Genomic DNA, 13,489 nt, shown 5'->3' on the forward strand with positions numbered 1-13,489 from the left:
TGCGTGGCAGAGGCTGCAGCATCGCCTTGGTCATTCAGGACGCCGGGCACCTAACCAATTCGGCTGTCATATTATCCGACTCACAAGCGGCTTGCCGCCTGTTTCTACATGGAACGGCACCCCAATCGATACTCAAAATTTTAGGCAATCAACTAGAGGGCCACCACACTATCCTATAGTGTCCAGCACACGAGGGACTGGCAGGAAACGCGAGGACAGACCGTATTGCTCGAGGATTAAACGTCCGAGCAACGGCATGACCTAGCGATGACTTTCCACCGAATTATCGCGACATTCTCCTACAGCAAAGACAGGAGCGGAGACGTTTTGAACATCCTCACTCCGATTTAAACAGCCAACAGGAGAGGGACTGACGCCGTATTCAGACGAATACATACCTCAACCTGCACCACTTACACAGAATACACCCCACGAGGTTCACTTACGAGTACCCGTAATGCACAGACACACCCACACTAAAACACATCACATGGGAGTGCCCAGTAGGCCTCCGCAGATAGACATCCCCATATTACACCACCATCCACTAATAAGGAATACGCAGTGGGGGGCATGGCTTGTGGATGAAGAGCTAAGTGGCTCTTCTGGACCAAGCCCAGCGAGCCGCTCGTGCCAGTAGGGCCCTGGAATAGGAGCCCCAAGCATCATGCCTCATTTTATTTTATTTATATTAAATAAAGTTGTTACTCACTCACTCACCTCTATGAAATCAGCCCCTGACAGAGCCGCTACAAAGTTTACCTACGGATAAGTTGTAAAGCGCTGCTCTAAACCTTTAGCAATTGTATCTAATGATTGTAAGAATTCTTGTGATGACAGAACTGTGTCTATATTTGTGGGTGCTGGAATGGCCTTGCGAGAGCGGAGAAAACTAAACAGTGCTTTTTTTATTACCACTTTTCGATAAAAAATATTCTAGTGTGGTTCATCATAATTACCATTCGCTAAAGAAACGGTTCTTTTAAAAATAGCAGCAGCATACCTACATTTACTCCAATTAGTAGGGCACCGATGAAATATTAAGTTTCTTCCATGCAGATTTTGGGCGTCTATATTCTTGTGCGCAATCACTATTCCACCATGGCAAATCAGTACTCCATTTTGTTGATGATACAAGTTCAGATTTTTTAATGGCACCTTTCAATATTGCACGATGGCCAATCACTTGAATATATCTTTCTATGCCTGTCATAGAAGACAAAGTTGAATGTAAATTATTTTTTAATTTTCAGTGGTCCACAAAATTGTGTGCATGTTTATTTGAAGAAATCAGGGGGCTGTAAACATCAATGGCAATCGGGCAGTGGTAACTACTAGTGGCGGCATCGACCACAGCCTAAGAAAAGATGGAAACACCTAGCAAATATCAAATCTAGGACAGATCGCGACGACGAAGGCAGGAAAGTGGCAACTTTTGCATGTAAAATTTTTAACATTAGTCTAGTCCCATGAACGTTTTCCAGATGAGTCAGTGTGGAAGCCCCACAACACATGATGTGAGTTGAAATCTCCCGTAAACAATGCTCTTTTTGCAATAGGCCACTGCGACATCGAGTGAGCGTATGTTTTGTACCCTCACGGGAAAATAGGATTTATTTATAGGAAGCAGGGTGCACCCCTAAATAGCTATATTTAGTATAAAGATTTCAGATTTGGATGACAGAGCTTGATGTGGAATTTTTTCTTTATGACGGAATTTAGATTAAATGAAAAAGCTAATCCACCACCACGGGAAGGTAAACCTAATTGAAAGCACTTGTAGTTGTTTAAATGAAAATCTTGGTCAGCGGAAAACGAGTTTCTTGTAATAGTATATCGTCTGGCGATTGTTGGGAGAATAAATATAATAAATCTGTAGCTGCAGAAAGTATTGATGGGTAGTTCCATGGGAGTATTCTTAGGCATCCTATTTTGACGGTAGACAAGCACTCGCGACTGTTTGGTCCCGAATACTGTCTCTCAGAAAGTCCTCCTAAGTGATTCTTTCCCACACCCTTTTGTTTTATGGTGAAGACAATTTGTTGTTACGCGATTGTGTGCGTTTAAAAACGTGAGTGTACGCATCCAAATCTCGGTTATCTAGATAGTCTGAATCAGAACGGCATTGATAATCAACCTGATGTGAAGTCGAAAGTCGTGCTAAATGCACACTGTTAGAGGGAAGATCTGTCTGACACACAGTTGACTTCATAAATACGGTGGCCGAATTTTGTATGCTGTTTTTTATTGTCTTAGACATACCAGGCACTGATATAACTGTAGCCAAAAATTTGGATAAGTTTAGTAGCATCTTTTCTAATGCCTTTCATATCGCTTTTTCTATCACTAAAGCCGGTGGTCGTTTTAGACCAAGTATCGCTCCCGAGGACGTTTCTGGGCTACTGGAAGAAGGTCCGAAGTGTGCCGTTCCACCCTCCGTCCGGCCCCACGACCTGGTGGGACTCAACCGAGGCCTTTCTGCAAGGTGCAGCCAAGATGACCAGTGCCTGAAGGAGGGACTTTACTGCATCTCAAAGTGTTCAAGCAGGGCTTCAGACGTTCATGCTAAAGAGAGCTTAGAAGGTGTCGTGAAGTATTTCAAACGTAATGAACTTATGGTGTTGCATTCAGATAAGGAAGGTGGGTTTGTTGTGTTGCCAAAAGGCCGGTTTGACGAGAAAGCGCAGGCAGTCGTGAATAGGATTTTCCTTCCTATTAGTAAAAGTGCCGTTAGAGTCAAGTCAAAATTCATCGAGTTCTGCAAAAGTTTGAACTTGACCACCCTCGCTAAAGGTATCGAGAACAGCAAAGAAAGCTGTTCGACTGTTTTCTTTACCGCGAAAACGCACAAGCTCGATATTCCTTTCAGAACTATCGTTAGCGAGCGCGGGGCGTGGCAGCATTGCGTGAGCCTTTTTCTTTTGAATAAGCTTAATACGCTACAAGTGGATGACCCTTTCCGGGTGAAAAGTTCTCCGGAGGTTGCACAACTTGTTAAGTGCAATGACGGCATTAAGTATGGTTTTTCCGTTGTCGTAGAAGATCTATTCTACTCAATACCTCAGGATAAGCTTCTGGTTTTTTAAGGGAATGTATTGAATACAACAACGTGGTCGACTTCTAGAACTCAGCGGGCCTTTCAGTGGACAGCTTTTTAACATTGGTCGAGTTTTATTTGAGTGGGACTTTTATTCTTTACAACGAGCAGCCATATTTGCAACGCCGGTTAGTGTGTATAGGGTCTTGTGTTGCTCGTATTTTGTGTGACATTTTTATGTCTTTTGTTGATAGGTCATTGAAGCAGGTTTTTAATTAGGGACAGGTATTAAAAGTTTTTAGGTATGTTGATGATTTTTAGTGCTTTTAAACAATAAGGGTGACTTTACATCCCCTGCTTTTATTTTAGAAGCTTTTAATAACCAAGGCTAAGGGCTCGTTTTTACCCATGGACTTCCTGACGACACAGGCCTGCAGTTCCTAGATTTAAAACTGTCTTTTGAAGCTGGCCACGTCTGCTGGTCCTGTCAACCGCGAGCCGTGAAGCAATTGCTGCCGTACGATTCCGCACGCTCTAAAGTGGTGAAGCGAGCAGTTATTAGTCCTTGCTTTGCGGAGATCATGCGTACACCAAATGCGGTCTAGTTTTACGAACCAAGTAGGACGCCTTTTGGCAGCTGGTTTCCCTTTGACGGTCGTCAACGCTATAGTAGAGTCTCTTCTGCAAAAAGTAAAACTTAGAGCTCGAAGGGTGAGAGCAGAGGTCAAACGACCGAAGGTAAGACCAGAGGTTATTCCCTACGTACACAAGGTGTCACACAACCTTAAAAAGGTTGAAAGAGCGTAGGTTAGGGCGCGTTGGTATTCCATAACTGTGGTTTTTAGCGCCCGAAAAGGGATGAGAGACAGAGGCATGACGCGGACAGAGGCAAGACGTGTCTGCGTCTTGCCTCTGTCTCTCGTCCCTTTTCGTGCGCTAAAAACCCCAGTTAAAAAGGTTGCTAACCATCATGGTATCCCTCTGGTTTGTTTCTGCGCCCAACAAGCTTTCGAAGCTGTGTTCTCGAGTTTGCTGTGAGAGCAGGCGGGGCTGCCGCACGAGGCATGAGAAGCCCTTTGTTGAGTGCACCAAAGGGGTTGTTTATGCAATTCCCTTGCACCCTTGTGGGCAGCCCTACATTGGTCAAAGCGAGCGTTGTGTAAATGACCGTTTAAGGGAACGTGTGCAGAAACTAAAGAAAAAAGAGGATAAGGGCGCACATTTGGTGGCTCATGTTAGCGCGTGTGGGTGTGACGCTCGATTTTCGGCGACTACTATTCTGGGCAGGAGCGGCAACGCCTCTTCCAGGCTCGCTCTTGAGGCCTTCTTTATCAAGAGGAATAGAGATAGATGTGTAAGTGAGCCTTCTATCACATTACTAAATGTCGAATTGAACTTGTTGCGCAACCGCCTTTGATGTGCACGTACCGGCTTCTCTTCTGCTTGGTAGGCGCGTGCGTGACAAGAGGATATATATATGTACTATCCTTCCTTCCATTGAACAGTTGCGAGTAGCGCTTGTCCTTGTCCATCTTTCTTGTTCCGTGGTTTTATTTGCGCTAAGTTACTACTTCAAATATGGACGACCAACAGTCAACTCTTCTGGAGGCAAGTCAGTGGGGAAATATGGCATAGGTTATAGGAATAGCAGGGGAGAGTTATTAGTAGAGTCTGCAGAACGGAATAATTTGCGGATAATGAATACCTTCTTCCGCAAGCGGGATAACCGAAAGTGGACGTGGAGGAGCCCGAATAGCGAGAGTAGAAATGAAATAGACTTCATACTCTGCACTAACCCTGGCATCATACAAGATGTGGACGTGCTCGGCAAGGTGCGCTACAGTGACCAAACGATGGTAAAATCTAGGATTAGCCTAGACCTGAGGAGGGAACGGAATAATCTGGTACACAAGAAGCCGATCAATGAGTTAGCAGTAAGAGGGAAAATAGAGGAAGTCCGGATGAAGCTACAGAACAGGTATTCGGCTTTAACTCAGGAAGAGGACCTTAATGTTGAAGCAATGAACGATAATCTTTCGGACATCATTAAGGATTGTGCAATAGAAGCCGGTGGTAACTTCGTTAGACAGGATACCGGTAAGCTATCGCAGGAGACGAAAGATCTGATTAAGAAACGCCAATGTATGAAAGCCTCTGACCTTACAGCTAGAATAGAAATGGCAGAACTTTTACAAGTTGATCAACAAGCGTAAGATAGCTGACATGATGAAGTATAATATGTATAGAATTGAGCATGCTCTCAGGAACGGAGGAAGCCTAAAAGCAGTGAAGACGAAACTAGGAATATGCAAAAATCAGATGTATGCGTTAAGAGACAAAGCTGGCAATATCATTACTAATATGGATGAGATCGTTCGAGTGGCTGAGGAGTTCTATAGAGATTTATACAGTACCAGTGGCACCCACGACGATAATGAAAGAGAGAACAGTCTAGAGGAATTAGAAATCCCACAAGTAACGCCGGAAGAAGTAAACAAAGCCCTGGGAGCTACGCAAAGGGGGAAGGCAGCTGGGGAGGATCAGATAATAGCAGATTTGTTGAAGGATGGTGGGCAGATTGTTCTAGAAAAACTGGCCACCATGTATACGCAATGCCTCATGACCTCGACCGTACCTGAATCCTGGAAGAACGCCAACATAATCTTAATCCATAAGAAAGGGAACGCCAAAGACTTGAAAAATTATAGACCGATCAGTCTCCTGTCCGTTGCCTACAAAGTATTTAGTAAGGTAATCGCAAATAGAATCAGGAACACCTTAGACTTCTGTCAACCAAAGCACCAGGCAGGATTTCGTAAACGTTACTCAACAATAGACCATATGCACACTACCAATCAGGTGATAGAGAAATGTGCGGAATATAACCAACCCTTATATATAGCTTTCATTGATTACGAGAACAGTGTTTGATTCAGTCGAAACCTCAGAAGTCATGGAGGCATTACGGAATCGGGGTGTAGGCGAGCCGTATGTAAAAATACTGAAACATATATATAGCGGCTCCACAGCCACCGTAGTCCTCCATAAAGAAAGCAACAATATCCCAATAAAGAAAGGCGTCAGGCAGGGAGATACGATCTCTCCAATGCTATTCACAGCGTGTTTAGAGGCAGTATTCAGAGACCGGGATTGGGAAGAATTGGGGATAAATGTTAATGGAGAATACCTTAGTAACTAGCAATTCGCTGATGATATTGCCTTGCTTAGTAACTCAGGGGACCAACTGCAATGCATGCTCACTGACCTGGACAGGCAAAGCAGAAGGGTGGGTCTAAAAATTAATCTGCATAAAACTAAAGTAATGTTTAACAGTCTTCGAAGAGAACAGCAGTTTACGATAGGTAGCGAGGCACTGGAAGTGGTAAGGGAGTACATCTACTTAGGGCAGGTTGTGACCGCGGATCCGGATCATGAGACTGAAATAATCAGAAGAATAAGAATGGGCTGGGGTGCGTTTGGCAGGCATTCCCAGATCATCAACATCAAGTTGCCATTGTCCCTCAAGAGAAAAGTGTATAACAGCTGTGTCTTGCCAGTACTCAGCTACGGGGCAGAAACCTGGAGGCTTACGAAAAGGGTTCTGCTTAAATTAAGGATGACACAACGAGCTATGGAAAGAAGAATGATGGGTGTAACTTTGAGGAGTCACACCTCGAAAATCCGGCTGTGCGCAGACGATTGCGTCCTTTACAGAGAAATTAATAATGATTCCGACCGAGGAGCATTACAGACAGACCTAAATAAAGTTTCTTCATGGTGTGGCAGGTGGCTGATGCCCCTCAACATCTCAAAATGTAAGCGCATATGTTTCACCCGCAAGCGGCATCCAATCCGTACACAGTATTACTTCAACGGCTCCCCTTTATCAGAAACACGCGAAGCTATAAATACTTAGGTGTCACATTTTCCGCTGATCTGACATGGAATCGTCACATTCAAAGCATCACTTTAAAAGCAGGGCGAGTACTTAATTTTAGGAAACGGAACTTTAGGCACGCGCCACTAGATGTCAAGAGAACACTTTACCTAAGCAACGTTCGCTCGATTCTCGAATACGCGTCTGTTGTGTGAGAACCGCATGCACAAATTCTTGTCAATAGCTTAGAAGCGATACAGAAACGTGCAGCCCGTTTCATAACCGGCATTTACTCATTTCCAAGCAGCATCACAGAAATAAAACGGCACATATGTTTGGAAGATCTCTCACTACGCCGTGTTGTTTCCCGCCTCTCTTTCCTTCGAAATATCGTCTTCAATCGCACACCACTAAACAAAGAGACTTTTCTACAACCACCAACATACATATCGGGGCGCCGCGACCACTTACTTAAGATAAAATAAATATGCGCGCGCGTGCACAACAACATACCAAAACTCCTTTTTTCCCCGTACAATACACGAATGGAACCAGCTGCCTCCTGAGCTAATTGAAGTTGCTTCTTATGTCACATTCCCCACTGCTCTCCAAAGATATGTTTGCAGATAAAAATGCACTTGCCATTTTAAATCTTCTTTGATGTTTATGTTCTGCAACGTTAGCCAGCGTGCTGTGACAATGAGTGTATCTTGTTACCTGGGCGAAACTTGTTCTTTGTGCTGTCTCATGGGCTCCCTCAGGATGTAACACATGTATGATTGGTATTGTACCCATGGTCAGAAGTGTTTAACCTTTTAAGAGTGTGCAATCTTGTATTTTATATTGATTATCTGTCCTCCCTACTGTAATGCCCAATGGGCGAAGTAGGTATGTAAATAAATAAATAAATAAAAAGAATAGAGAAGATTGGGTGAGGGAACAAACGCGAGGTATAGAATATCTTAGTTGAAATCAAGAAAAAGAAATGGGGACATGAACAGGGCACGTAATGAGGGGGGAAGATAAACGATGGTCATTAAGGGTTACGAACTGGATTACAGTAGAAGGGAAGCGTAACAGGGGGCGGCAGAAAGTTAGGTGGACGGATGAGATTAAGAAGTATGCAGGGACAACATGGCCACAAATAGCACATGACCGGGGTAGTTTGAGAAGCATGGAAGAGGCCTTTGCCCTGCAGTGGGCATAGCCAGGCTCATGATGATGATGAAAGAGGCTAGCGCATGCGGAGGGTCACGGATAATTACAGCTGTTAAGAGCCTAAATCGGCGACGACCCGGGAGCTCCAGAAAGTATTGTGCACATTCGACGTGGTGCGGTCCACAGTAGTTCGTCTCTTTTCTTCTCCTCCCATGAATGCACGCGCTCTGAGCCACCCCCGACGTGTTGTGCCGGACACCAGCAGCAGCAGTGAGAAAGTCGAAGGAAAACGCAAAGAAAGCTTCGGTTTAATGAGAATTATTTCTCCATTTTCCTGTGCGGTAAGATATTTCAAGTGGCTTAGGAATTACGGTTGTTGAATACCAACAGATATTGCAAGCACCTTTTTTTTTTCCCAGACTGCCCTCTGTGTGGTGATTATGCGGACTTCGAACATGTCCTGTGGGGCTGCGCCTCTGCCGGTCCCCCTTTCAGTCAAGAGGAAATGATGAAGCTAATTAGGGCCCAGGATCAGACCTCTCAAATCCTGGCAGTCCAGAGGGCTCGCGACAGGGCCGTCAGGTTCCACATGATGGTCCCCGAGTGGGCCTAGCCAGGTGGCGTGGAGTTTTCTTACGTCTATAGTGGACAAAATAAAGTTGTTTCACTCACTCACTCACTCTACTGAGTCGATGAGACGAGCAAGTCATTCAAGACTCTCGTATCTAATTACATGGTCTATTTCCTCTGACTGGCAAAAAGACGCTGAAACTTTCAAGAATAAGTTCAAAAAGGAAGAAAGATATGCCGTCGGTTGTAGAATAATCTCAGAACACTACTCTGTGGAAGAAATGTAATTCCTAAATATGCAGGTACATGTGACATCATTTGCAATCGTGGAAGGATGATAATTTTCTTACGAGTGTTTATGGACATGTTGCTTCGACATACAAAGGCAGCAACGCAGAAAGGACGAAAAACCCGATGACTTAATTACTACTGACTTGGCATAGTTCTCGCATGAGAACACTTTAGAAAAATATACGGCACATCTATCCTTCGTACCGTACAAGATTTGCAACACTGCTGCAATCACAAATGTATCTTATTAAGGGTGTGTAATTGGTAAAGTTTTATGTGTTCTGATAATTATTATCATGATTATTGTGATGAACATAACGATGGAAGTAACGAGTCAGAGTTCTGATATGAACAAGTTTAGAACGCTTCTTAAATAGCCCAACGTTCTATCTTTATTTCTATATACATATTCATATACACATCTTTTTTTGTATACATATATGTACACACTCACTTTAACTGAAAATATACATTGGTTCACCAGCAGTGCTGTAAGGCACAGCATTGTCAGGCACAGCAGCACACCCGCTTCCATTGGTCAAGGCGTCGTCGGTACATTGAGTGAGTATCATTTATTGTGTAACACGCATTTAAATTTGCTCTGAGCTCACGCCTCATTTTATAGAATGCACACATACTTGATCAACGTTTATTTACCTTAAGAACCAGCGCCAAGCAACAGCAAACTTGCAACAGCAGATGCTCACATTTTTTACTGATCGATGGTTTTGTCAGCAACTCTGCTGCTGGTGCTGACAATTTGGCCTGCAGGAACATCTCTGAATGGCTTTCGACGCAGCTACCATCAGAGTATATTTTTCGCGTAGATCTTTTGCAATTTTGTTCCGCCACGTTCTCTCAACACCTTTAAAGCTTTTAGGCGAAACAAAGTTAGTTTTCATACTACTTCACGCAACATTCGTAAAATCGTACAAGCAGTTTCAGTAAGGTGACCTTGACGAAAAATTCCGGAGAATTGGCAGATATGCAACTAAAATATGTACGATGAGCAAAACGTGAACAGGGTGAATGCACGAGCCAACGTTTCGACAAGTGGACTTGTCTTCTTCAAGGCAACATATGCTTTCCTCGCCATAGTATATATCGGTGGGGTTCTTCTAAAGGGGAAGGGTGTGAGGAGGGAGGACGCGGAAACGAGGGAAAAAGTGTTAGCGTGTCGAATTGAGTGTAAAGGAACCCTGTGTACAAGGTCAAAGCCAGCCCTCCCACCCCGGTCTGTCAGCACACGCGCGTTAGCCGGCGTGTCAAGGGCGTCTGACACGCCGGCTGACAAAAAAAAAAAGAGAAAGGAAAGGGGAAAAGACTGATGCTGCTGGCTGCCTTTTGCACGCAAAAGTCAGCCAGCAGCATTCCCCCGTAATAAAAGCATGTTGTCGCCCTAGGTGCAAAACCTGCAGGCACCTTCAAAGTGACATTAAAATGAAAAGCACCGCAAATAGTTATTATACACATGAAGTCAAATCTAGCTTCACTTGCACAAGTTCGGATGTGATTTATATGCTTGAATGTTCCTTCTGTAAGAAACAATATATCGGTGAAACAGGACAATCAATGGACGTCAGATTAAACGGACATCGCGCGGACACAGCTAAAGAGCTTCCCAAAGCCGTCGCCGAGCATTTCAACCAACCAGGTCATAACTTTGGTGAACTGAAAGTCTACATCTTACAGTCAAATTTCCGTTCTGAACGAGGAAGAAAATACAGAGAATCATACCTTATCCATAAATTCAAGACATTGCAACCAATAGGGATAAACGTTTCAAAGGGAGCTTTAGAATCTATTCGCTATGCTAAACTTCAAGCTATAGGCAACGACACTTAGTTTGATTTCTTGGCGTATCCCCCCTTTTATTTTCCCTTTCCTCTATCTTTTTTTTTTGTCAGCCGGCGTGTCAGACGCCCTTGACACGCCGGCTAACGCGCGTGTGCTGACAGACCGGGGTGGGGGGGCTTTGACCTTGTACACAGGGTACCTTTACACTCAATTCGACACGCTAACACTTTTTCCCTCGTTTCCGCGTCCTCCCTCCTCACGCCCCTTCCCCTTTAGAAGAACCCCACCGATATATACTATGGCGAGGAAAGCATATGTTGCCTTGCAGAAGACAAGTCCACTTGTCGAAACGTTGGCTCCTGCATTCACCTTGTTCACGTTTTGCTCATCGTCTTGAATTTCCATGTCCCGCATTCCCCGTCTTTTCTCTAGAATACGTACTGCAATACTACAACTATAAAGTATACACTTAACAAGTGTGTAAGCACTGCAATCGCGAACGGAAGTAAAATACAGGAAAATATTCCACGGCATGAAGCGCAACAATAAATGTGGGAAAGGGCACAAACTTCGCAGAAGAAAAAGGAAAATAACGACATCAACTCGGCAACCTATGACCTTGGGGTCTCTTCCTCTAGCTTTTGTCAGGATACGTGTATGTCGACTGTGTTACCCTTGTGTTATAACACTTGCAGGTGCACTTGCACTTCATCGAGGCCACGTGTCGGGACGATAGCTGGTTATAAGACCTGCGCGATTGTATGCGCCGACCCCCGTGCCAGATATCAGCGCGGCTTGCGAGCCGTGCGACATGGGATGTGTGCAGAAGCTGTTTTAAGTGCAAGTTTATCAGTTCCATTAAAAGTGAATACCTGTTTAATTTGTTTCCGTCTGGACAATGTGTTTTACAAACGCTTTTGACTAACAGATAGCAGCAAGGCCTAACTCTATACATAGTCTACATCTACGCATAGACAAGTATACCATATGCTTGTCTATATCTATGTATAGACAAGCATACAGACTAACGTATGCACAGTGCGCCTAAGGGACCTTGCGCTCATGGCGATTAAGAGGTTCAGTCACTGCAGCGCCAGAGCATAACCAGAGGCACGTTGAAAGGCATTACACGGTGACGCGAGCTATCGTTTAATGCGAGGCAAGAGTGCACGTGCGCAAGATCGGCAGCGTGTGCACGTGACTGAAGTTTCTTCACCCCGTGACAGTTGCTTTTCGAGCGGACATACCCAGCTTAATTCACGCAGAAACTGGTGTTGTCTTCACTTGCTACCGCTGCCTTCGTTGCTTCTTACCATCGTGAGAGATGGGTCGCCACACACACTTATACAAAGAAATAAACCAGGCGTTATATACAAAGTATTTACAGGCACTCATTTGCTTTGGAACTGACACATTAAATTTTGAATAGCCAACGGTGCAGAGCTGTGCTCCTACGTCCAGAACACTCGTAAGGGGTCAGAAGCTCTGTCTTAGACGTTGTTTTCTCTCCCAAAACCACCCCACAAGAATCACAACAGGCCGGCGACCTGATTGTGTAAAGTGGGACCAGGCATGTACATGGCCATTACTCTACTCTCATTGTCTAGAACATTGACCGAAAAAAAAAAGAAGGAATGCGCACAACCCCTGCCCAAAATGTTGCCCCTCGCTTCGTATGACGAAGAACGTGTCCGCCATCTTCGCCGCAGCATTCTCCGAAGCGTGCACCGGCAAAGTGGCAACACGTGCTGGACAGCGCGGAATGCAGGGGCACATAAAACTGATTACTGTGAACTGCCCATCGCGCCCGTTGACGTGACCAGAAGGAGGTGCAGCGCCCATTCAGACACTAAAGGCCCGAAGACCACACATCATTCCAGCCGTATTCGTTTCCAGCGGGACCTCGCGTGGAAAATGTTTTCGAATGTGGGGGCTGAACCTTCCGGTCACCATCCTTTACAGCAGGGTTGGGCGTGTTCCCATTGCTCGGTAAGAGACGATGAACGAAAGCATTACGTGGCCATCACATTTCTCACGCAAGACGTTCAGTTCTATCGGCAGTCATACCTTTTCTATGGCAGCTGATTTTGCAGAGCTATATTCATGTAGAAACTCACAACAGAAAACGATCTTTTTTTGGAAACTGTAAAAACATATTCCTTAGGGCGTAGTTTAGTTTTCTATGTTTAGGCTTTGGGAGGAAAATTGTGGTAATGGTGTTTGGTGGTGATGGTTATGGTGGTGATGTTACCGCCGCGCGACGCTGGAGTTTCCTTGGCGGGGTGTTAATAGAATGACATTAATTGAGCTTCACATATGTGTAATTTCTACTCCATTCTCGGCTGACGCACACTGCTGGGACGCCTTCTTTCTTTCTTGTCGTGCTTCTAGCAAGAAAACAAGGCTCCACATGAGAGCAGCCACCAGTGTAAGGGATCCACAGATGAGGAAGAGAATGTCGTAGGCACCTCTTCTGTCCCTGAAGTAGCCTGCGAGAAGACAGAACAGATCTGTTTTTGCATACAAGCACACACACACAGACATATATATATATATATATATATATATATATATATCAGAAAAAAAGCAATTCTGGGTCCGGGCAAATATTCACAGTGAAGTAGAGGCGCGTATGAAGCGGTTTATTGACGTTTCGGCCGGGTTCCGGCCTTCATCAGAAACATTTTGATGCAGGCCGGACCCCGGCCCAAACGTCGATAAACTGCTTCATGCGCGCGTCTACTTCACTGTGATATATA

The 13,489-nt window shown here is 44.7% G+C and overlaps 1 protein-coding gene across 2 annotated transcripts in view; it reads right to left on the bottom strand.

The window, feature by feature from the left end:
- Positions 1–11,588: 11,588 nt before the first annotated feature.
- Positions 11,589–13,489, bottom strand: part of LOC142576696 (monocarboxylate transporter 12-like) — a 162,112-nt gene continuing 160,211 nt past the window's right edge. For both annotated transcript variants that reach the window (XM_075686934.1, XM_075686932.1), the window contains one exon: positions 11,589–13,219. In XM_075686934.1, the coding sequence (XP_075543049.1) occupies positions 13,041–13,219 (179 nt within the window). In that variant the 3' untranslated portion in view covers positions 11,589–13,040. The remainder of the gene's footprint in view (positions 13,220–13,489) is intronic.

The sequence above is a fragment of the Dermacentor variabilis genome, chromosome 3 (genome assembly GCF_050947875.1).
Source record: "Dermacentor variabilis isolate Ectoservices chromosome 3, ASM5094787v1, whole genome shotgun sequence".
Taxonomy (NCBI): Eukaryota; Metazoa; Arthropoda; class Arachnida; order Ixodida; family Ixodidae; genus Dermacentor; species Dermacentor variabilis.